Source organism: Paralichthys olivaceus, chromosome 6, assembly GCF_024713975.1.
Source record: "Paralichthys olivaceus isolate ysfri-2021 chromosome 6, ASM2471397v2, whole genome shotgun sequence".
In the NCBI taxonomy this organism is placed as follows: domain Eukaryota; kingdom Metazoa; phylum Chordata; class Actinopteri; order Pleuronectiformes; family Paralichthyidae; genus Paralichthys; species Paralichthys olivaceus.
Window position 1 is genome coordinate 6827470 of NC_091098.1, and position 23995 is coordinate 6851464.

The 23995-nt window shown below is 41.2% G+C and overlaps 1 protein-coding gene across 1 annotated transcript in view; it reads right to left on the reverse strand.

The window, feature by feature from the left end:
• The window catches only part of LOC109630998 (plexin-A1-like), a 281886-nt gene that overhangs the window by 131338 nt on the left and 126553 nt on the right, over positions 1-23995 (reverse strand). Inside the window, exon 6 of the mRNA XM_020089564.2 lies at positions 5748-5879. Within this exon, the coding sequence (XP_019945123.2) occupies positions 5748-5879 (132 nt within the window). The remainder of the gene's footprint in view (positions 1-5747; positions 5880-23995) is intronic.

The window sequence follows — 23995 nt, forward strand, 5'->3', positions numbered from 1 at the left end:
AGGACAACCAGGGCAAAGGTATAGTTCCCATCTGAAAATGCTCCTCATATGAATTTGAAGTGGCACGTTGAGAAAGCTTCTGCGGTGCTGTACTGCAGACGTACTCCAGAAAGAGCCCAGATCTGCAAACTAATGCAGCGAGCACAGGAGTAAGGTGCATCACCCATTTGAACATTCCTTCTCTTTTTTCACACTAAAAAATGTAACAAAATGGAGCTACCTGTTCAGGGTTTATGCACAAATCCGTATGCAAAATTCCATTTTGTGTCTTTTATCAAATTCATTTGGTCGTACAGCCTGAAGCTTCACTGCATGTTAACCTGTCCAGGGCTAAATATGCATTAAACAAAGTTAGCAACCAGCTGGCTAACACATTTATCAGCTGAAGAGCCAAACATTACTTTGTCACCATAGTCACCAGAAACAATGGAATAAATCAGGAAATCAGGTGTTGTTCATTTTAGGTCAGTAAAGGGGGTAAAATAAGCAATTTGTTACTCATCAAGTACTTATTTATGTCTTTGTCTACTGTATTTAGCCCCAAAGGAGTAAATGTCTTCAATCTAAAGCTAATAATTATTTCCCAAATCTCCACATGTGAATTTCAAGACATTTTAAGAGCAAAAAATAAACTATAATTTCTTTAAAACCTTGTCAGTGGACAGTATAGACGATGTGTAAAGCAGTAGGCCTTATGAATGAGAATCCGATGAAACATTGCAGTGAATGATCAACACTGCACTCCTGAAATACGGAGGCTACAATGATGACACACACACACACACCATTGAGATCCAATCATAACAGGAGTGATAGGTCTAGTTTGTATGTGTGTGTGGTAATTGTCCACATTGTTTGAATGTGATCAGGTCAGTAAGATTTTGTTTGTGCAGAGCAGCACTGGGACATGATGCTAATCTTATCCTGGGCACAGAGGGCAGTACCTCTGCTTCCTCTCATCTCCATCGCCTTCTCTCTTTCATTTTCTCTCCGTCTCACCTCTCCCCCTCCCAAAGCTGATGTTTAATTGCTGCAGTCATCTCACTCCCGTCTGTGTCAGTGAGCAAACACTGGGTCATTTAATACTTATATGCAAATGTTACCAGTTGCTGCTAGGATGCACTAACAATGAAAATAAAAATATAGAGAAGTACTTTATATCAACATGCATTGCAACTTGAAACCAATCAACTGAAAAAATGGATGGAATAAAACAATAATTTATAATAATAGCTTGATTCAATCAAGTATCATGATGAACAACCACACAGGAACTATTGGTTAGATAACTGATGATGAAAACAGTAGTTGGTTACCTGTGTGATGCTTTGGCAGAGTCAGCAGTCTGTCTCTATGTTTCTCAACATAATTATAGAACCACAGTGTTGAGCAGATTTCATAGTAAAAGCAAGATGATTTGTTCTACACACATATTAGCTGATCAGATGAGAACGTTTCTGATCGTAAGCATTTATTTCACTTTTATTTTAAAAATAAATGCTGTGGTCCTGACCCTGTTGAGTGGTTGGTGATCGGAGGAAGCCAACACAAAAAGATGTTCTTGCCTGCTGACAGCTATTGAAAATCTGTGCTCCTGGGAAAAAGCAGCTACATCTCAAAACTTCTTAAGACAACTGATCGAATATTGCTGATCCCTGCACTAATGTTGTTTGGGAATTATAAACACCTTGTAAGTGGATCGTTGAATATAACTAAAATTATATCCAAAGACCAGAAAAAAGAGTTGTAGTTTTACACTTTATTGTGTTTTGAATACTTTTATTGCTTGAAAAAAATATTGCTGAGGCTCATACACCCCTGGGCTTGGCCAGCGACCTCAAACCACTATATTATCCAAAGTACAGACAGCCTCTGGCCAGGAAGAGCCTACTCATCAGCAGGCTGCGGGGAGGCTCTGTACACCCTATGGTCCTGCACTGTCTGGAACACAAGTTCACATTCAGCAGCAGATGGAAGACCCTTACTCTATACTATGCTGTCTGAAGCTGCTACTGGGAGAGCACTTACTCCACAAACTCACTCCATCTGAGAGAGACAGAAGTGAGGACCCCCAAGAATACTGAAGAGATGAGGCAGGGAGGAGAGCACATCCTGCAAACCAATTACATTTCCCAACCTCCTCAACTCTCACCAACACTCTCTCTCTGCATCATATATTTTGTTTCTGACTGGTCAACGTTTAAGTAAAGGCAATTATCTCAGCTCACCAGAGAGATGGTCATTTTATCTGATCTGCTCTGTCAAATACTGCGATTCCAATTTTTGCAGAAGCCAAACTACACAAAGTTAAAAAATACATTTATTTATTTATAAAGATAAAGACAAAACTGCCTTCACTGCAGGTCATGCAGAGAAAATATCATAACAGTAGCAACTATATATAAATGTAACCACTATTCACATTTGCCATCAGAGAATAACTAATTGAATTGATATTTAAGAATAGTTTATTGTAAAGGTTAGATCAGATCAGCGTCAGTACACCAACTGATGGCAACTAACAGTTCAGCATAAACGTTTCTATTCCTAAAGCTTTTTTCAGACATGCACTGAACTCTGGATAATCTCCTGAATTTATCCAGATGGGCTGTGTGTGAGAATGCAAAAGTTCAAGTGAGCTGCTCCAGACTTTCTCCTGTCAGCCTCCCACTAAAAACTGTATGTAATGTCCGAGTGAGCCGCACTGGTGACAATGTGAAAACAAAACGTGTGATTTGAGCAACAAAACGTATGCTTGATGGTCTGGATGCTCAACCCAGAAGCTAACCCTTACCTGCACGCTCCAGAGATGTTCTTGTTGTTCTGAACATGTCTGACCCTGAACATCTCCAGCTAGCTTATATATAAAGGCAAAAAAAAGGATGCACTCTGTTGTTTGGACATTTTCCAGAGTTCATATTGGAAAACAACTTTACTCAAACTCTTGAGTTAAAAACAGCATTTACTAAAAAGTTAAAACTGTACACGATAATTAGTTTTTACTTTTCTATTTCTGTGTGGATTAAGAAAAAAAATCTGTAAAATTCAAATGTGCTGGGAGGCAGATTTGTTTAGGCAAGCTGTTTCCACCTGCTTTCATTCTTTATGCTAAACTGGGTTAATCGCCTGCTTGCTAAAGCTTATTTAACATGGGAGTGATATCATTTTTTCAGCTCTGCAAGAAAACAAATAAGCACACTTCCCAAAATGTCAATATAGTCTAAGTTTTAGAGGGCAACAGAAAGACAACACCATAAACTGTATCATCAGTCAACTCTGAGCGGAGCAGCATTGTAGTTTCCGCCTGACTTCTCCCTGTCAGAGTCTCTGCCACAGTCACTGCAGTGACATGCACGGACATGTATTGAACATATCAATGCTCATCAAACATAAAACAGTGGCTTTAATAATTGAAAAGGACTTTCGGGTGGATATAGGAGTCATCTTTAATGCAGATGACAGGAGTTAAAAGGGAAAAGGGGCCAATACTCCCAGCATGGACTTCGTACTCAGCATTCTTCATTGTGCTGAGAAGCTGCTGACACTGCTGGCGAAGGCACAGATGCTTGTTGGACATGGGACCAATGTCGTAACACTATTATCATTCTCACTGAAATCATCACTTCAGTCTTACTACTTACTACTACTATTACATTTTGTAATATTGCTGATCTTGTATTATGGTCATGATCCCAAAACTCAATGCTTGCTGTGTTTTGAATATGGAACTCATACATATTCCACAGACTCTAATTTAGTTCATGTTGCAATTTAATCATAATTGTAAATGTTAATAATTTTATATTTATATGCAACATTGTCTTTCTTTGTGTGAATACATTCTTTTGTGTTTCATTGTGTGTATTGTGTTTCCTAAATCGGAGCGTGTGTGTTTGTCTTTGTGTGGGTAGACTCCCTCGGCTTGAATGTATATTTCTGTATCTCCCTGTACAGTATATTTCAGCTTCCGAGACTGCTCAGTGATGGAAGGGTTTTATTTCCCCAGTCTTACATCAACACAGACGATGTCCATTTGTATCAATTACTCTCCACTTGCTCTTCGCGCTCATCCAGACACATGGAAGTCAATTATGTCTAATCGCTGGTAAATTACACAGCAGTCACATGGTAGTTACTGTCTACGTGCAGGGGATTCTCACTGAGGGTTATCACATCATGGTCATTAACCGTTAGGAGATAGAGAGGCATGCAGGTAAAGGAAGGTGAAGGGAGGAAGCTGAGGAGCAGCTCTAGACAAACTGGTATCAAACTCAGGAATTATGGGCCTGACTATACTTTACTTAAGGCTGCAGATCATTGGAAATGAGGTCGATGAAATTGAAAATTAAATAACATATAAGCCAATACAAAACATGTTTTCATTGCCTTTTGTCTGTGTGTCGGAAGAATTACTCCCAAAATATTAGTTTAACATCTCAGACTTCTCTCTGGAGCACTGACGAGATCAGGATGTTTTGTGTTGGTGTCTGAGCCGCTCCTTCTGAATGACTCACAGCCAGGCCAACCACAGGTAAAATAGGGTGCAGCCTATTGTTGTGGCTCGGTCGAATTCACTGCTAAATGCAAATGGTGATGTAAATGTCACACCAGTGCTGAAATTGCCCAATATCAGAAAAATATGCCTGGTTATTTCAGAAAAAATAAACTTTGGCCACTAGCATTGTGGGTAACATATTAGCTTTCTGACCTCTTCATCTTTTATCCTTGTCGCTATATAAATAACATTTTACATCCAATGATTGTGCAGCTCAATATTCATATTTTGATAGCACTGCAACAGAAAAACTGTTTTATAAAACAAATGGGAAGGTGCTTTTGGGTGGAGCATGCAGGAGGTGGGGCTGAGGGCAGATAGTTGTGACATCACACAATTACAGAAGTTCCGTGGACTATATTAATTTCTCTGTGGATTGAGCATTTTCATACTGAAGTTATTTGTAAAGCACCTGAACCTGCTTCAGAATGTTACAAAACATTGAAATGTTCCATTTTAGTATATGGGTCCATTAAAAGGGTGATAACTATGTGAACCATTAACTCCTGTCACATAACTGTCTGAAAAACAATGCCCTGTTCTAAATAAGAATTTACTCCGACACAGGACATTAAATAAAAGTGAATGTTGCAACACAGCTAATAAACCAGCCTGATTTAATTAAATGCCTAAAATTCATGGTGGTTCCCAATAACAAACAAACAATCAAAAACCATTCAAAACGGATTAGTCTTTTTCTCTTGAGCTTGATTCAATGTATTAAAGCTGTCACACTAAGTCTTTTACACTCTTATTATTATGCAGAGGTTGTATGTATACTGTAGTAGTGGTGTGGAGCCTGATCCACTTAATATTTATGAAATGAATTAGCACTATAAGAGTGTGCATGTGTGTATATGTGTGTGGTTGTGTAATACTGGTAAAATTGCAAATGCATGTGGACGGTATGTGGAACTTAATGTATGTAATAAGCTTAGTCTATATATATGTATTTTCCTCATGAACCCCTCACGGTGCCACTGGCTTGTGTGTGTGTGCGTGTGTGTACAACAGACAGAAACATATATCTAGATCACTAAAACCACAAAGCAGATAAATTACAATATAGCTTAAGTCATTCAATTGAAATGGTTGTCAACGACAACTGGAAGATGCATTATGGGCTGCACTGCTGACCTCACCTGGATGTGGATCACTGTATATTGAGCGTTCATGTTTGTGCTTCTCATACCTGTTTATCGTTGAGGGTGTATAAGTACTGATGATCCGGGCTGAAGAGAAGATCTCGAAGAAGGGAGCTTCCATCGCTCACCACCACATTCTCATACAGCAAGGCAGGTTGGGTAATGGAGTTCACAAGGATCTAGGAGAGGACACAGGATAATTATTAATTAACAGTACTGTAAACAGCAAAATGATAAATCATGTACACTTGATTTCTGCCTTTGGCGCTCCCCAGTGAACACAATCAACTCCTGAAGAGAAAATAGGTAACGTTTAAAGAAGCTGCATTTCTAAGAGCAAAATCCAAACTTGGAAGATCCAATGTTTCCAAACAACCCTTTCTTTTCTACCGGCTACATCTCAGTCACAGGTCCTCATTATGAAGGGTTAACAGTCCATGGCTTACCTCACCTCTGTATAAGAGTATTGCCAAGTGTTCCGTGCTTTCATTCTATTCACTGTATTTAACACAGCTAACTTTGAAGAGCCACAACCAATTCTTGCTGAATCCTTTTAATTCTTGACTCATTCCATCTCGTCTTGTGGAAATCTATTCCAATGTCCAGCAGCTACATCTTCAGGATAATTAACTATTCACCTCCATCTTATGTAAAAGCAGCCAATTCCCATTTCATTTGCTGTAACACCTCAAAAAGTTTATTTAAAATGTTGCAGTCAGCTGAAAAACAGCTATTGAAGAGGCAGATTACATTTTCAGCACTTTCATTTGCTTCTCGATTTATGCTGAAACTCACAATCAGACCATTTGGTAAAGGGGCCAGACTGTAGTAGGTGTAAGTGCAGGACACAACTAAATGATGGCTCTTTTGTTGGTGCTTGCCAGTGTTAAGTCTACTGACAAAATGACAGAGTCATGAAGGTCACTGCCCTCGTACCAGAAACTAAATCTATTCCTTTCCCTCTATACTTCTTTTTGTCTGGGTCTTTCTAATTTCCCAACATTCATCTGCTCATCCATCACCTACAGCAGTATAGCATTTCGAAAACTTTCTGTTGTCTAGACTCGCTCTGTCATCTCTCTTTTTTTTCTCATTATAGTCCCAACAGTCTTTCAGGTTATTATCTGCCAAATCAGTTCCTGAGTTTCCTTAATCTCTCTCTGAACAGAAGGTTCACTAACAGACAGGCTGTCACCGCTGTGTGTGCTTTCGTTGTTAAAGAGTAGGAAGTGGCTTTGGTTAAAAGTCAAGTGCTCAGACAAATCAGCTTTGAGGCGTTACTAAGCCCAATTCATGCTTCTGCGTCGAAGCTACGCTGTAGGTATGCACATAGCCTACGCACAGGGCCGGGCATTCATAGTTTGTGTGTGTGTTTGTGTGTGTGTATGAGTCACGCTGCAATTACACAGCCAAAACCCTAGTGTCTGCATGCTGGTGTTGAGTGTCTTCGTTTCTGGTCCACTTATTTACAAATTCTCTGGCGTGTCTTTACAAGAGAACAATGGCGAGTGTTACTAAGCGGATTGTGTTGGAGTTGGAGCTGATAGATGTTGAATAGCAATACATTGTTCTTATAGAAGTGCAACGAAGAAAAGAAAGATAGTGTCAGTGTTCGTTCCTTTAACTCAATTAAATAAATGGAGGCGAGTCTGCCGGAATTGCCATGCTACCAAGCAGACCAATTACAGTGTGCGTCGCCTCCACACGTATTACATCGTAAGGGGGTGCACGTCAGGGTACAGCGTAGGGCTCTGCATAGGGTACATGTCTATGGTCCAGTGTGTAAGATTTAGGTGAAATAATTTCTTTCAGAAATTGGATATAAATAAAGAATCCTAGTGATGTTTTCATTGGTGTGTTTCATCTAAATTTTATGAATTGATTTTTTCTTTACGATAGAATGGTAGGATACATGGAGGGGGGGTCCTCTCTGTGGGGTCCACCATGTTTTTTACTGTTGTCCAAACTGGACAAACTAAAACCATTTGAGGTGGGGAGTATTCAGCTACAACATGCGACTTCACCTCTAGATGTCACTAAATTCTACACACTGAACCTTCAAGTGGGACACAAAGTACAGAACATAGAGATTTTACACCAAACGCTCAATGTAAATATGTTTATAGTGGAAATAGAGCAAAAGCAGCAGGTTTGACTGGAATGTGATACAACACAAATCTGATGCTCTAACTTACTTTTACTGCATTGCATGGTTTCAATGGTGTCGGTTACGGAACAAAAGTGTGTGTGAAGGGGTGTGTACAGGTTGTAACTGTAAAAAGGTTATATGGTTTAGCCATCCCTTGTGTCACTGCACCCACACATGCACACATACATAAACTGTAGAGGTGAATTGAGTGTGACCTTTAGAAATTCCTGTTACTTCAATCGCTCTCTGAAAGACAAACAAACCAAACTAAAAAACCCACAAAACATTCTAAAACTGCAACAGGCCTGAGGCCGTCGATCCACTTGTGATGATTGAAGGAGTAGGGAGCATACTTTGCCCTACAGCTCGGGGCAGAGGGCAGTTGGAGTGGGTTTCAGGTCAGCTGGCACAGGGGGGGGACGACAGACCGAAGCAGGTGACTATAGATTCTCATCTACTCCACTCGCCTGCAGCTTTCTGTTCTACTTCTGCGACCTCTGCACCCTGAAAGTTGCTCTGTCCAAACAAGAGTCTTCACTGAGGAAGTGGCAGCACTTAAGGGTGAGAGAGTTTGTTTAACCTGCCAATAATTTACTTTTTTAATTTTTTCCCCCAATAGAATTCACAGTGAAATGATGCAGACTTTGCAATCATTTCATCTAGTGGAGAACTTTGTTTAGCTTCAATTAAACAAAGTGTTATATTCCAAGAGTATGAAATAAATGTCATCTGTTTACCCAGCTGGAATAACCTGCAGGGACCAGCTCCATAAATTCCACATCTTCTCTCTGTGTAGTCTGTGCTCACTAAATTCAAAGCTGTAAAAGTGAAAAAAGGTGCGACAGTGGGGCATCGGGCTGTTTTTTATGTTTCCATTTGTCCAGTTTCTCACTTTCTGGAACTTATTAGCAAAGAGTCCAGGCTATAAGATGAAAGAGGCACTGTCTACCAGCGTTAAAAGGTTCTTATTAAAAATGCTTTTATAACTGCTCCCAGGATGATTATCAGATGAAAAAAAGGCCCATAAAGGTTCCTGACAGCTTACGACTCATTAAAACAGACTGGTCTTCATTAGTTTACCTTTTTGTAGTGTGCATATTATTATCTTGCTCAGCAGTGTCACTTTCTGATTAGTGCTCCAAACATTAATTGATGCTCTTTGCATTCAAATGATGACTCAGTTAGTTTCAAAACACAAGATTTATTCGGGATGAAAGGAGGCTAACATTGACCAAATCAGTGCAGTCACTTTAAAGCAGTGATACTGCACTCCATCAATATTCCAGGCAACTTTTCCAGGATGGTGTTCACAGAGGAAGCAGGGCCAGGTTGCTTGTCTTACTTGAGGACAGTGGAAAAGACACATATTCAATTTTTCATGTGGTCTCTTTAATCCATTTCGACTAACACAACTCTATGGATATGATGCTGTGGGAAAAGTTAGCATTAGGATGAAAGTTAAAGGTGACTTTTTGTGATGAGTTTCTGACCTTGGAGTCCCCTCCCATCTTTACCATCACGTTTGCCACCTCCTCAGCCAGACCTCACTGTCTCCTCTATCCTCCTGGGATAAAGCTCATTACCAAGCCAATGCTGAAATTACTGAGGACACTGTAACCTTTGCAAATACTGAAGTCAACAGGTGCACACAGAAATGCAAACTTAGTTACACACATTTACACTTAGCTGTACAAGTATTAAAGGTCCAGTGTGTAAGATTTAGGTGAAAGGGAAATATTGGCAGAAATTTTATGTAGAATAATCCTCATGAGGTTTCATCTAAAAATTGTAAGAATTGTAGTTTTATTTGCTTTTGAACAAACTACATTGTATTATATATATATAGGCTGTGTCAATGTGCTCATCCTACTGGCAAAGAGATGAAGAGTAGAAAAGAGAACATTCATCATCATCATCATCATCATCATCATCATCTCAGTTATTTTCAACAAGATAATTAATACATACTGTTTATAGTAGAGTTGGGCAAAGACAAGTTCTGCTGTAAAGAACAGATTGTGATTGTAATGCCAACCCCAATGAGGTCAAGAGGTCATTGAAATCTCAAGCTTTATATGAACATGTAACACCATGCGACTTTATACAACTTCCCAATAAACCAGACTTTACACCTGGAACACCAGCAACGACAAATATACACAATCTTTGTCCAAACCAGAAACAGAAACAATTTGTCGACATAAAATTGACTGAATCACTTTTACAGTAAACAATTAAACATCCAACAAGTTCAGCATTGATTTGGAGTTGTCTTTCTAGCCACTGGATGAATGTATGTCCAGTGTTCTTCCCATTTTAAAGGGGACATATCTACCTCTTCCAAATAAAAAGTTTTAAGCAAACTGTGGCTGTCTACTTTGATGATCAGGTATAGTACTGTAGGTTTTTAGAGCTTTTGAGTGAACTGAGGCACAAATGTTACAGGAAAGAAAAACAAAACAATGAAAACTGTGTTTTGATATTACTCCAATAAAGAGCACAAGCTAGCATGTTAATTGCAGGGTTGTTCTGAAGCACAAAGGGAAATGGAAGCATGAACTGGGTTCAAGATGAAAGCAAAAGTTGATGATGGAGACGGATGAGGCTGGAGGAAGGTGAGCGGTGCAGTTCAACACCAAGAGGAGCGCTTAGTGTGAATGGACGCAATACTGAGTGTGTAGAGGAGGACAAAGAAATGAAAGTGAACAAAGCTGAGTAATGAGGTTTAGCTGCTGCAGTGATTAACACCATTCAGGGTTCAAACACTGGTCACACCTTTTGGTCAAGTAGACTATTCTCTGCACCACCTCTTATGTTTTTTTTTACTTTCTAACAATCTTCTACCTGTTATTTACTCTGGATCCTTTTGACTTCCTTCCTCTCCTCACTCACTTTCTTCAGCCTCTTGCTTCTGGTATTGATTCCTGTAATGCCACATGATGCGTTGACTTTTTTGTTTCATTCACTCAGTTATCTACTTGTATCTTAATCATTTTTATTCTCTCTAACCTTTTTTTTTTCTTCTTTTCCTTCTTTCCTTCCATTTAATCCTTCACTTTATGTTATTCCCCCCATATATCTTCTCTTTTCCCTCTGTCTTCCTCTCACTGCCTCAAGACCTTCTCTTGTTCTTCCAGCTCCCCTTCAGACACAGACGTCCTTTTCCCTACTGTGTGTGGGTGTGTGTGTGTGTGTGTGTGTGTGTGTGTGTGTGTGTGTGTGTGTGTGTGTGTCCAGACACAGCAGTGCCCTGTCCAACCTCAGCTGTTAAACATCTAGTTAATTACACGGCTGGACAAAAGCAGGGGAGAGAAAAGAGAATGAGGGGAGGATGCAGTGAGGATAAAAGAGGGGAAGATTGGAGCAGCTTGTTAACCTTGTTAGCATTTCTCACTGAGACCGATGTTACAGATGTCCGGTGAGGCCGAGTAATGAACCAGTGTCCTCAATGTTCAAGTAGCTCTTTGATGACAGAGGGAACAGAGGGAGGGAAAAAGGCATTTCCTTAATGAAATCTACAGAAGAGTGTGTGTGTGTGTGTGCGCACACAGAGCCTCCTCTCCACAGATGAACCCAAAATCAATTTCATTAGGGATCATGAATGCATGAGGACTTGTTAACACACTCATTAACCAGCACCCTCTCGCAAACACACATACACGTTTGTACTTCTATCTTAGTGAGCACACTCATTTGCATAATACATTACCTAGCCCCTTGTCCTTAACCATCCAAACTAAACTCTAACCTAAAGCTATCTCCCATAAAGTTGTTACCGTCCATGCAGACAGTCAGACTTCATAGTTTAGGCTTCAGTTGTGGGCAAATGGCATGCATTGTGGCTCTCTCACGCTTTCACTCTTGGGTCTGTGTACCTGTCACTCTGAATCTCTTGTAAAACCAACATTCACATGCATGCATGTGCACCCCTGCTACTGCCATAGATAGTGAAAGTGAAAGCACATTCCTGGACTGGCCCATTTATTTTGTTTCATGAACAATACTAATCATTTTTGTTTGTAATCCTGCTAACTAACAGACAAAGAAACCAAATGAAAACAGAACCTCCTTGGCGGAGGTAAAAAAGCGATAATGATGTGTGAGAGTGTGTGAGAGCATCGTGGGCTAGGATTTACAATGTTGTCATCTCAGTGTGTGTTTGCAAGGGTGTGTGTCTGACCCTAAGTGGAGGGCGTCCAAAGTATCACAGCACACCTGCTGACTTCACAGTCTACAGCTCTCCCTAACACACACACAGAGACACACACACACACACACACACACACACACACAAACACACACACACACACACACACACACAAACACACACACGACCCATATCACCGAGACAGGTTACTTGGAGTGAAATTAATCATCGTTCTTTTGTCGCACCACTGCTCTCACAACAGGAGGCTGGCCCCAGGTGACACACATGTACACACAGACACACGTGCACACAAACACACACACACATACACACACAGAAGGAATGACAGGCAGACAGCTGGTCGGTGACAGCATGCCACTATGAAGCTGTTTTCCTACCAGATAACAATAGTTGGCTCTGGTTAAAGGAGAACAACACTGCCAAGGTGTGGTCAATGAAAAGTACAGTAGACTCTCAATGGTAGTCTGATTTAACTTGTATTAGTTGTAAGTGTCCAGACACAACCAGTGTTTATAACAGCAGAAATCCAGTGATAAGATTATATTTCTGCTAAATCTGTCGTCCACAGTTGCCCCATGCTGAGATGAATTTTACTTGGATGCGAGTGATCACACATGTCCATCAGTTGTGGTCAGATTAAAATGCCTTGAGGTCAGATTCACTTCTTGGAACACATACAATAGAGGGAGCATTTGTTGCTAGTGTATTTGCTTTAGCGACACATGAAGATGTTGAGCTCTAGTTGCTTTCCAACTAAGTGTGCTTTTCAAAATGTAACTTTGGCTTTTCCACTGTTGTGTGAAATTCAGTTTTCATCTTGATAAATTTGCATTGATATTATTGTCCTATATTTTTGAAGAGGCCCAATGTTCCCTGACTTATCCCACCACGCCAAGAAAAAATACCTCAAATATAATCTTTACAGTGCTACTAAAAATTGTCCTTGGTCACACAAGTGCACCTAAAATTCACCTTGTGTGTCTTAGTGTATTTAATCGAGTAGACAGGCCGAGGCAGGGTTCACTCACACACACAGGGAGAAACAGACAGGGAAGCAAGATAAGAAAGAATGTCAATGTGAATGAGGCAAATTAGTTAAAGAAGAGTGGCAACAAAAAAAGTAAATACAGCATTCCCACTGCGGCCCACCAAAGCAAAAATGATTAGCGCCGCTGCTTCTGGATCAGAGCAGAAGCACCGGTTGGTTTGTACCGTGTCAGAGTCTCCTGTCTGGGTTCTTATTCATTCGACTCTCATTTATATGAGTCATGATATCACCATCTTATAATGTTTCAAACTACAAAAGTAAGACCCAAGTTATGATTAAAATATCTTTTCACTGTGTAGGAGGAGCTGACATGTTAGTTCCCCAGTAGTTGTTGTTTTGAGCCGCAGTGAACCATTTTCATTTTCCTGCTGCCTGGACGTGCCAGAATGTGACAGGAGTGGCTGAAGCTGGAACAGCAATTAGATGCACTCACACTGAAAATTCTCCGAGGTATAAGTTGACAACAGCTTGCATTATACTGATGTTATTTTTTTTCTTCTCTCAACCCCTGGTGTGCATTATTAGCACTATTAGCACTGTTAAGATTTCTCATTGAAACTGCAGGGCACTGAGAGTGTCAAAATGTCACTGTATCCCTTTGACTTACAGCCCTGCTGGGGAATCTGTGCTACAAAACAATGACACTTCGTAACCAGAAGACGCTGACAGAAGATGTCTCTCTTTATTCAAGTCAGGAGCATAACAGATAAGCACGCGTGCCCACAGAACTCCTGTTACCAGGCCTGCATATGTAGCTTCTTGTCAGATAGTAAGACAGAACACTGTACTTTTTCCCCACTGTCAGCCTGGGCCAGGCTGAAACAGTCACGTGTGTGTTGTGAGCGTGCGTTTGCAGTCATAAGGCCTCTTTAATCTTTCACAAACCTTCTTGCAGCAGACACACACACACACACACAAACACACACACACACACACACACACAGACACACAAAACACAAATTTCCTCTCATGCCTGCTCTGATCATAACCACAAGCTGTAACCACTCCCTGGAAAGATCGCATGCTTCGTTCCTCATCCTCTCTGTCGTCTTTGCTTCTTTACCCCTCATCTCTTTCATCCCCCTCTCAGCTTTCACTTTTTCTTTTCTGTCCCTATTGTTCGCTTCATCTCCTTCATTCTGTTCCCACCACACTTCCAACCTTCTCAATTCTCCTTTATTCTTCTGCTGCAATCTTTTACGTTGCAAAAAACGCCTGTCAATCTTAATTATTCAGCCTGATACTAAAGGCACACTAGAGGGTAATCTGGCTGATTTTTTGACCCGATTTGCTTCTTCCAACAATAGGAACAATACCGATTGGAGGTCAGTCGGTGACGATTATGTGTCCAAATAATCCTGAACTGTGAGGGGTTTCCAAAATGATCTTAAATGAGTTGGAGTCTCCCCCAATCGTAATATCTTAAATATCAAACATGATATTGAGCTGACCGGGAAGCCTCACCAACTGAATGTTGCTTACTTGTACAGCTGTGACTCAAAACAACAATACATTTCAAACTCATCTCACAGCTGTGACATCATGCATAGGTTTTGGATTACACACTCCAGTTCAGAAGGTGGCGTTAATGAGCCAAAAAGTTGTTAGCCAACCGCCATAAACATAACTGTGAGATTCTAAGAGTCTGGAATTACCACTGTGAAATAGTTTCTTACAAATGGCAAGTGTGCGCATTCTGACGATTTTAAGATAAAAAAATTGGTTGAATGTCATTATGTCTGTGGTCTCCCACGTTTTTAGGAATCAAGTTGAAAATGCTCCAGTGTGCAGCAGCCTTTAGTCCTTTTAAAAGAAATGCTCTGCCAGCGGGGGTCCATTAAGGAGCCTTTGGTCCAATGCTGTCTCCCTCACAGTCACAAGTGTCATTATCTTGAAACAAGGAGGACTAATGAAAATGACTGAAGTGGTATACAAAAAGGAATATCTTGAAATGAGCTGATGTGCTTTGACACTGAGTGGCACTTTTGGATGAGATGAAATGACATGTTGAGGTAGTTTTTCTAAAGTTTCTGTTCCCTCGGCTCCTTCTGTCCCTTTGTGCCACGCCACCCCTGAGAATGCCGCTGACATAACTAGGTCTGTCTGTGTGCTAAAACGACAGGTCCGCCCTCTTCCCAGAGGCACATCCTGCAGGTTGAGGCCAACGTGAATCTAATGACATCCACACACATCAGCAGAATGGATTGTAATGGTGCAGTTGCTGGTTTGAGATCACCTGGGGAAATGTGGGTGAGGAAGCATGTTATTGTGAGTGTGTTCCAGGCATGTGTATATGTATATATGTACTGTATGTGTGTGCACATATATGAATTTGAAATCATTCAATGTTTGTAGAGTATATGTTTTCTGTAATATTTCCCTGATGAGAATGGCTAAAATACCCCCCTAAAAAAACACCCATCCTCCTAAGCCTCAGTTGTTTTCCTGCTTAAATGATCATGAGCAACATGGTCATGGTGTCACCACACGTCAAAGCACATTTGACCTCCACGTGGAGGACAATGATTAAAAAGAGGAAACAGTGCTGCATGGTAAACATATTTATTCAGTAACACTTTTCAGTTCCGAGTTTGGAATGTGTGAAGTCAGTGTCCTTTACTTTGAGGAGGGGACTGTGTGCTGCGGCTAAAAGTTGGATGTTAATGAGCAGTGAAAAGCTCCGATGGCTTGGTCGGCTGCTCTTTGAACCAACATCTCAGCATTTGTTTTACAAATATTAAATAGATAAGATGAGACATGTGAGTGTGGCAGCTTTGGGGGGTTGTTGGAGGCCTATTCAAGGAAACTATTAGAATAAGTAACAAGTAATGTGACAAATTACTTCTACTGTTGAATAATTAGTGGTTAAATGTGAATGAATCTTAGGTCATTATCAGTGATCCAATTGTCCAACTCATTAAAGATCCCAGGGACGAGATTAAGGTTAATATAGCATAGACACATCTCACTGGGAAGACACCCTTACCCCATCCTCTACCCACAGGGGTGCCCCGAGGCACAGTTCACACACACACACACACACTGTCACATCAGAAACATCTGTAATCTCAGACTGGGAAAAAACAACATCATTTGTCTGCGCGAACACAAATGACAGTCGCGACTCGTGATTAATTGCATACAGAGGGAGGAAGTGAGATCCGGTCACAGGAGACATATTCAGGATGCATTTTAATACCACGTCCTACAGGGCTCGACTGTACTGAGGCTTTAGAGCTGCCCTGAACGTGTTGGTCACTTTGTATTGAAGTGCCTAATCAGTAAAATCAGTTAATGTACTCTGCTTAATATTAGGCTAAAGGTTAACTTTACTCGTAGTTGTAGGTTTGCTTCATCTGGCATTGTTCTATTTATAATATTGCTGGACGATTTAAGTTTTGCCTTAAAACTGTGAGAAATGTATGAATAGGTTTGACATTAATAACTGCCGATGACATTGACAGTTTTAAAAGAGCGATTCGATATCAACAGTTCAGTTTCCGGAGATGCTATAGCACGACATCTTTACCAATTAAAAAGCAGATATTCACTTGATTATGTGAACCTTAATTTGGCAGTGTTATGTCAAGTAGTCATTCTGAAGACTACAAGCAAGGCTTTTTCTTAGTAACAGTTATAGTGAAGCAGTAATATTTGTGTCACTGCTGCAGGGCTGCAAATGCTCTCATAGCTCATTAGTATTATTTTAACACAGCAGTAGAGTCTTAATTTGACAACATATGTCATCTGGAAATGCTCTGTTAGATGCAAACAGGCATTGCTCTGCAAGCAGAAGCAGTGACAAAGCAGCAGGACTGTGGTGGCACGGTCCTGTTGTATGGAGTACGCACAGTGTGTGTGTTCCTACATGTTTGGGGATGACCCTGACATGTCGGACTGACGACTTCAAAGTCAACAGAGAGAGAGAACAATTAGAACGGAGGACGCATTCCTGCACCCAAAATATAACTGCTGGCCCTGAGCTATTGCTTTCACACTCCAACCACAATAGTTTTATCTTGACAGCTCTGAGATGAGGATAACTGAGGACAAATCTTCATCTCTCTAGCTTTATCAGTGATGTGTGTGTGTGTGTGTTTGTGTTTGTGTGTGTGTATGAGTCTGTATTTGCATCTGCACAGCTTTCTCTTCCCTTGCAATATCTGATTTGGCACCACCGTTCCTCTCACTCGCTCCTCAGAGCTTTGGAAACAATTGCATTTCTCTTTTGTTTCTCTCTCTCCCTCTCTCCATCTGTCCCTCTCTCATCCCACTCTCTTTTCAACTTGTCACACTCTCTCTCTTTTGCGGTTCCTCCCTTGATGTAACAGCTCAGCTGACACACATGGGCAGCCAAGCAGATCACACTTCTGTACAGCGCAGCCCAGGAGCCTCCGTAGGTGTGAGTGTGTGTGTGTGTGAGTGTGTGTGTGTGTGTGTGTGTGTGTGTGTGTGTGTGTGTTTGTGTTTGTGTGCACGTGTGTGCGTTGCCCTGTAGTGAGGAGTGAAACTACTGCTAAACTAGCTCAATTTGTCAAGTGCAGAGAGGTGTGGGCCTTGAGGGCCATCGCACCGCTGTCTTCAGGGTAAACAGAGAAGTATGGATTTAAAGGTAAAGAGAGGAAAAGGAATTTCAAGGATAAGATTTCAGTACATGACTCACACACACACACACACACACACACACACACACACACAAATTGCCTTACCCATAGCCTAACCAACCATAACCCAAACCTTAACCTCAATCTCAGAGCCCATAGCCAATCTTGGGGCAATAATATTTTAAGACTTTCGGTGTACACAGCAGATACCCAGGCTCTCCATCTTCTGTTTTGCGTACATTGTTTCCAGTCTGACTAGTTTTATTTTATCATTCGCATGGAACATTTCTCCACACAAAACAAAAACAGTGATACTTCTGTAGGTGTTTTAGGTCCAGGATGAACTCTATTAACAGCTATTTGCATATAAATGCAGATAAAATAAAAAGATACATTTTGGTCAATGTGTTCAACGTTGTGCGCTCCCCCATGCACTGTTTACCTACGGCCTCAAAGCCTTCTCAGATGTGAGTGGTGAAACTAAAAACTATAACCAGAACCCCGAAAATCTCTCCCACAGATTCTGCATATTCACATTCAGAATCTATAGGGATTTACTGTAGCCTTAACCTAAACCTAAACTAAACCTAATCCTAAAACCAAGTTTTCACTTTCAAATTTTATGAATTAGATTATGGGAATCAGCTACTTATCCCCTTATGGAAGACAAGTCACCATAATGTGACTCAAGCAAACAACAGAGGGAAGGACACCTCATCATTGTGTGTGTGTGTGTGTGAGTGTGTGTGTGTGTTTTTGACAAAATGCGGCCAAGACCTCAATGTTGACTGAGCATTTCATGTGTATATATGGGTGTGTCCGTGTTTGTGTGTGTACACATAAACAACAGAGCTGGCCCCACCTTGAGATGGAGACACTCATTACTAAAGGCATAGTGTGTATAAATTATCAGCTGCTGGCCCCAATGAACTAAATAAAGAAAATAATGTCACGGTGCGGTCACAGGGTGAATGAATACTGAACGAATGATAGATGTCTCCCTCCATCTCTCCTCCTCTGGCATGTTGCCACGGCGATTAATTCTGGGACAGAGACAGAGAGAGAGAGAGAGAGAGAGAGAGAGAGAGAGAGAGGAAGACTAGGAGAGAATGAGGGACATGAGTGACGTTTTGGAGAGCTTTGCTTCAAAGGCCACAAGCTTATCATAGCTATACACACACACAAACACACACGGACTAGTTCTATGCAACTTCCAAACAATCTCACATGTTCCTCGTGCACACACACACACACACACACACACACACATATAAACAGCCACACCTTAAGTAATAAGTGAGCTGAAGTCAAAAGTGAGTGATAAGCCTCAGGGAGCGTGTGTGTGTGTTTGGGTGTGTGTTGGTGGTTTAGTTTGATATTTGTTTTACTCCAATTTGTTTGTGAGGGGATAGTACATTAAGGAAAAGCAATTAAAAGAAGAGAGGAGGTGTGAATTATTAATTTGTGCCGGGAAGATAATAAGAAGAGCAAATCTGCTTTTTTTCCATTCATTAATCTTCATCTGACAATGGAGCTTTCACACTTAGTAGGGACGTGAGGCCTTTTTTCCGTTCTTCTTTTCGACCCTTCCTACTCTTCCTCCTTTTCTCACCTCCTTGTTCACCGTTACTATGGAGACCGAATCATCGAAGTTACATCAGTTGACTTTGAATTACATAAAAGCTGTGAAAAAACAGAAGTGACACACACAATCACAGATCCAGCGATTGCCTTGACTAAGAGAATTGCCTCAGTGTGACTCCAAAGACTTTCTAGCAGACAGAGTGATTCAGGAAATGTTCACTGATATTTTGAAGCAGCCTTTAGGTTTGTTCTGTGTAAACATGTTTTAGGTTCTGTACTGCAGCCAACACCCGGGTTCATTGAATCAATACTTGCCATTCATTATTAATGTCATTACACTCTCGCTATATAATTTGCTACATGTGGAACATTAGTTTACATCATAATCATATGAAAGAGCCTACAGCCCTGTCAATGAGCCAAAGAGCTTATGATGTCGCCCAAAATGTGCTGGCAATACATTCAGTGTATAGTATAGTGCAATCATAAAGTAATACAAATCTAATAATGCAAATGGCCTGATACTGACCTGTTACATTTACTCACATTACATTTCCATGATATATATATATATATATGGGACTTTCTCAATATTGGGGGACTGGAAAGCTTCAGATTTAAACAATAATGCAGAGGCAGGTTTTTTAGACTTTAGTATGAATAACGCTCTCAAACAACAAAGCCAACAGTACTTTAGAAAAGCACTTTTAAAAGAAGCAAGAAGTATAATTGTTGGGTTGAAGGAACAAAACAAACGTCTGGATGACAATATGAATGTCAACCATTGAATATGCAGTATATAATATGGACAACTGGACTGTTCACAAAAAGTAAAGCCAGTGTCACTCCCTGGTGGCTGTCTCCAGTAAAGGTCATGAATCCAGTCAAATATATTTCTTCTCAAAGATGGTTTCTATCATTTCATGTGGCTCTTATAAACGTATGTATGTTACTTATGTGTTGTTTTTTCTGGTAGTTTTGGTATTAATTTGTTATTTGAGGTTGTATAAACTGGGTGAGCTGTCACAGTGGACAGCTGAGAACTGACTTGCGATTGGTCAGATGTGTGTATTGGCGGGACCTATACTGCAGCTCGGTTTCATTTCTGGATATCAGAAGATGAGATCGTTGTCTATTCATATACAGAGTCCATGGTGTCAAAAGATAAACCAACCTAAATCTAATAAATGTAAAAAAGATTGGCATGACTAATCAATGCTCAACACTTGGCCAGGTTTGCTGCACATGATGATAATGCTTGCATGCTATGTCCTGGATAGCTATGCTCTGTGACACTCACAGGATTTCATTGTTCTCTGCATATTCTCTCTCTCTCTCCTCATTTTTCCTGCTCTCTTGTCGTGGGAGCAGGCAGAGCAGTGGACAGTCAGATTAATGACCCCGGCCTCTAACACACTCTGTCTTCCTCTTTATGTCTGTCTGCTGCCGTATAGTGCCTCACAGCTGCACTGGGACGAGACACACGAGGAGAGAGCTTGCAAAGAAGCGCAGCGATCATATTTTTGGTCTGCCTGTTCCGCTGCCACGCTGTCATTCATCTCCACTTATGCATATTTGTCGCAGCTGCTGACACAAAAAATAAAAGTCACTTCCTTTAGAGAAGACGCAGAAAGTTACACCGGTAGAGAAGCTTTAGTGCATTACTGCAAGTGGGAAATATAAATGGGCACGTAGTCGCTGATACATGGACGCCTTTCATACGTCTTGTGCATCTGTCAGTACTCGTGTCTGCTTATGTGTGTGTATGTCGCCCTGCTCAGTTGTGTAATTACAAAGGAGAGACGATAAGCCAGTTTTCTCCTCTCCTGTGGGAGCTCACAGCTAATTATAGAGCCAGCAGAGCTTCAAATTGCCATTTAAAACAGCCATACGGTGGGAGACAATAACACACTCCCCTGGTGCTGTCACCGCTGTGTAGTAAGTGTGTCTGCATAGAGGTATCACACTCGAAGAGATCGCAACAGAAGCAGCAGTGGTGGAGAGAAAAGAAGTATCCTGGAACCCTGTTAACAAAAAAATGGTCCACGGAACAGCAGGTCATTTTTTAGCGGCTTAAGAGTCTGTGCATTCCAACGAGTAGACAGCTTTAGGCACGGATTAAGAATTTGCTGACGTGAGGTGGCCCAAGTTCTCAGATTAACATCAATTAACAGGTAACTTTGTTTCTAAAGGTCGTATTGATTCCATTTAATAAACTAATGCCAGCACGCACCTCTAACTCTTCTATAACCAAACACAGAGCGTACAGTACTCTGCCAAAAGAAACTCTCAGTCACTGAGCTGAGGAAGCGTTTCAATCTGCAGAGACAAATCTCAACCTTTTAGGCAAGATGGAAAACAAACGGAGGGATGAAAACAAAAGCAAGGGGGAGGAGGAAGGAGGAAATAAGAAAGAGGCTGAGAGTTGAGGGCAGGATGAGAGAGAGAGATGAGGGGAGAGATAAGAGGGAATAAAGAGAGAGAAAGTTAGGAAAACTAGAGAAAGGACAAGGAGGGATTTTGTGGTATGTGGTGGAATGTGCTTTGAGAGAACGAACCGCGCCAACACACACACACACACACACACACACACACACACACACACACACACACACACACACACACATGCATGCATACTCGCACACAAATGAAAGTCTTTCTCCGCATGTAGCCGCCCTGGATACACACAGGAAACCTCAACACTCTGCAACTTCTCACTGTCTTTTCGCACGTTTTGAAAAAATAAAGAGACCTTACAAAAACACATTCATTTCTTCTAAAATAATAGTACAGCATGGCACAACTTAACATAACTGAATATAGGGTCATCCTCCACTCATGGATATAAACATGAATTTGCTCCCAGAGATGCAGTGTGTCCATACATGTGTGTATGTGTGTGTGTGTGTGTGCGGGCGCAGTTCCTCTCAGTGTCTTTCCTGACAATACTCCCTTCAGTGTACATGGGTCGTAACTCATCTGCCAATTAATTAACAACATGGTCGTGTGTATATGTGTGTGTGTGTGTGTGTGTGTGTGTGTGTGTGTGTGTGTGTGTGTGTGTGTGTGTGTGTGTGAGAGAGATAGAGTTACAGTCCATCAATGTAATGAGTGTAAGAGGAGCTGTAACCAGACACTCGTCCTATCTGTAACTAACACCAGGTTACATACAGCATGATAGTCGCATTCCGCCATGACACTCAGCCAGCAGGGTCTCATCACCAGACCGGGGGCATCGGAGCCTTCGCCACAGCCTTCTCCAAATAATATATAACAATGGTGTGTGATGCCTCCAATTTGTTTTTAAAAACCAGTCATTAAAAGCCGCCCCGAGGGGGATATGAATGTCTGTCCCAGCTGACATGACATTAGCCTCTAATAGTTGTGGAGAGATGACACTAACATCTATATTCTTAAACATCATGGGGGCGCTAGAGGGAAAAGGTCAGGAGATCTCCAAAGTCACTGCCGTGATGCTAAAGTTGCTAAAGTTCAGTAATAACAATCCTTGTTGGGCAGGGTGCGAGCAAAGGTTTCAGAACATGAACGCTGCTCGTTTCATGAGAAGTCACACACACGCAACCACCACAGTGCACATGCCGAGCGTTTCCCATGACTGGTAATCTCGTTATAGTACCAGGCAGCGACACTTCCACATGAAAACACAACCACACACACAACTCAGCCCACTGAGCTTTTTTCACTTCCCACCCACAGGTTTCAAAGGTTATTTACGCTGTTAAACCCACTAACAACTCATACAGTTTCCAAGTCGAGCTGAAACAAATGTTTTATGGTGCCAAACAACAAATAGGACTGTAGTGTAAACCATACTAAACCCAAATTACCTTTTTATGTGCACAGAATAGCGTTAACTAAATTTTAACAACCTGCCCAAGATGATAAAAATCTTTATGATGTGAATTTGTTCTGAACACTGGAGTGAGTCGCATCGAACTGGAGAAAGTTATTAAAGGATGGATTTGTTCAGGGGCCAAATATATATCAGTGTTTTTGCACAAATGTAATTGATTTTTGTTTATACTGCTGCCTTGCCCCCGAGGGTCCCACAATAGTTTACTCACCTTTTTATTTACCACGGCGTCATTGCAGATAATGTCTGGCTGTAAACTACAGCTCCTGCAGGCGTGCACCACGTGACTGGAGGCTATGAAAGGCTTCATCCTTCCCATTATCGCTGTATAGCTGTATTTATGAATATGGGGTTTTGCTTCTGCACCCACCTCATTTCACAGCTGGTGGTACAGCTAAAGCCTCGCATTCCATAAACCCCCACCCACCCAGCCAGCGCACACCCATTACAAAAACCAAACACACCTCCAGGCACAGATTTGAATATGATTCAAACACAAGCAAATGCAGGCTTTTTTTTTGTCTTTTCCTGCTAAATTTCTCTTTTTTTCTCACTTTTTCTTCCTAGGTTATTTTTCCTAGATGGCACCGGGTGCTGTGCTCATTTTCTTCACCCACCCATTCTACACTCCAGTGCAGTGCTCGTTCTGAACCTGTATGTGATGTTTGTTCCCTGGTCCTGTGTTAATGCTCTGGGGCTACTTGAGTTGTGAGTCCTCCTCAAACAGTTTTACTAATATACTGTCACTTTTGAATGCATGCAGGGTCTATGGGCTATGGTGCAGAGTGAAGTTAGAAAACTTTGTGCTCATCCTACCTGAATTTAAGATTTTACAGTCATTCATTTTCAAAAAAATGAAACTGATGGT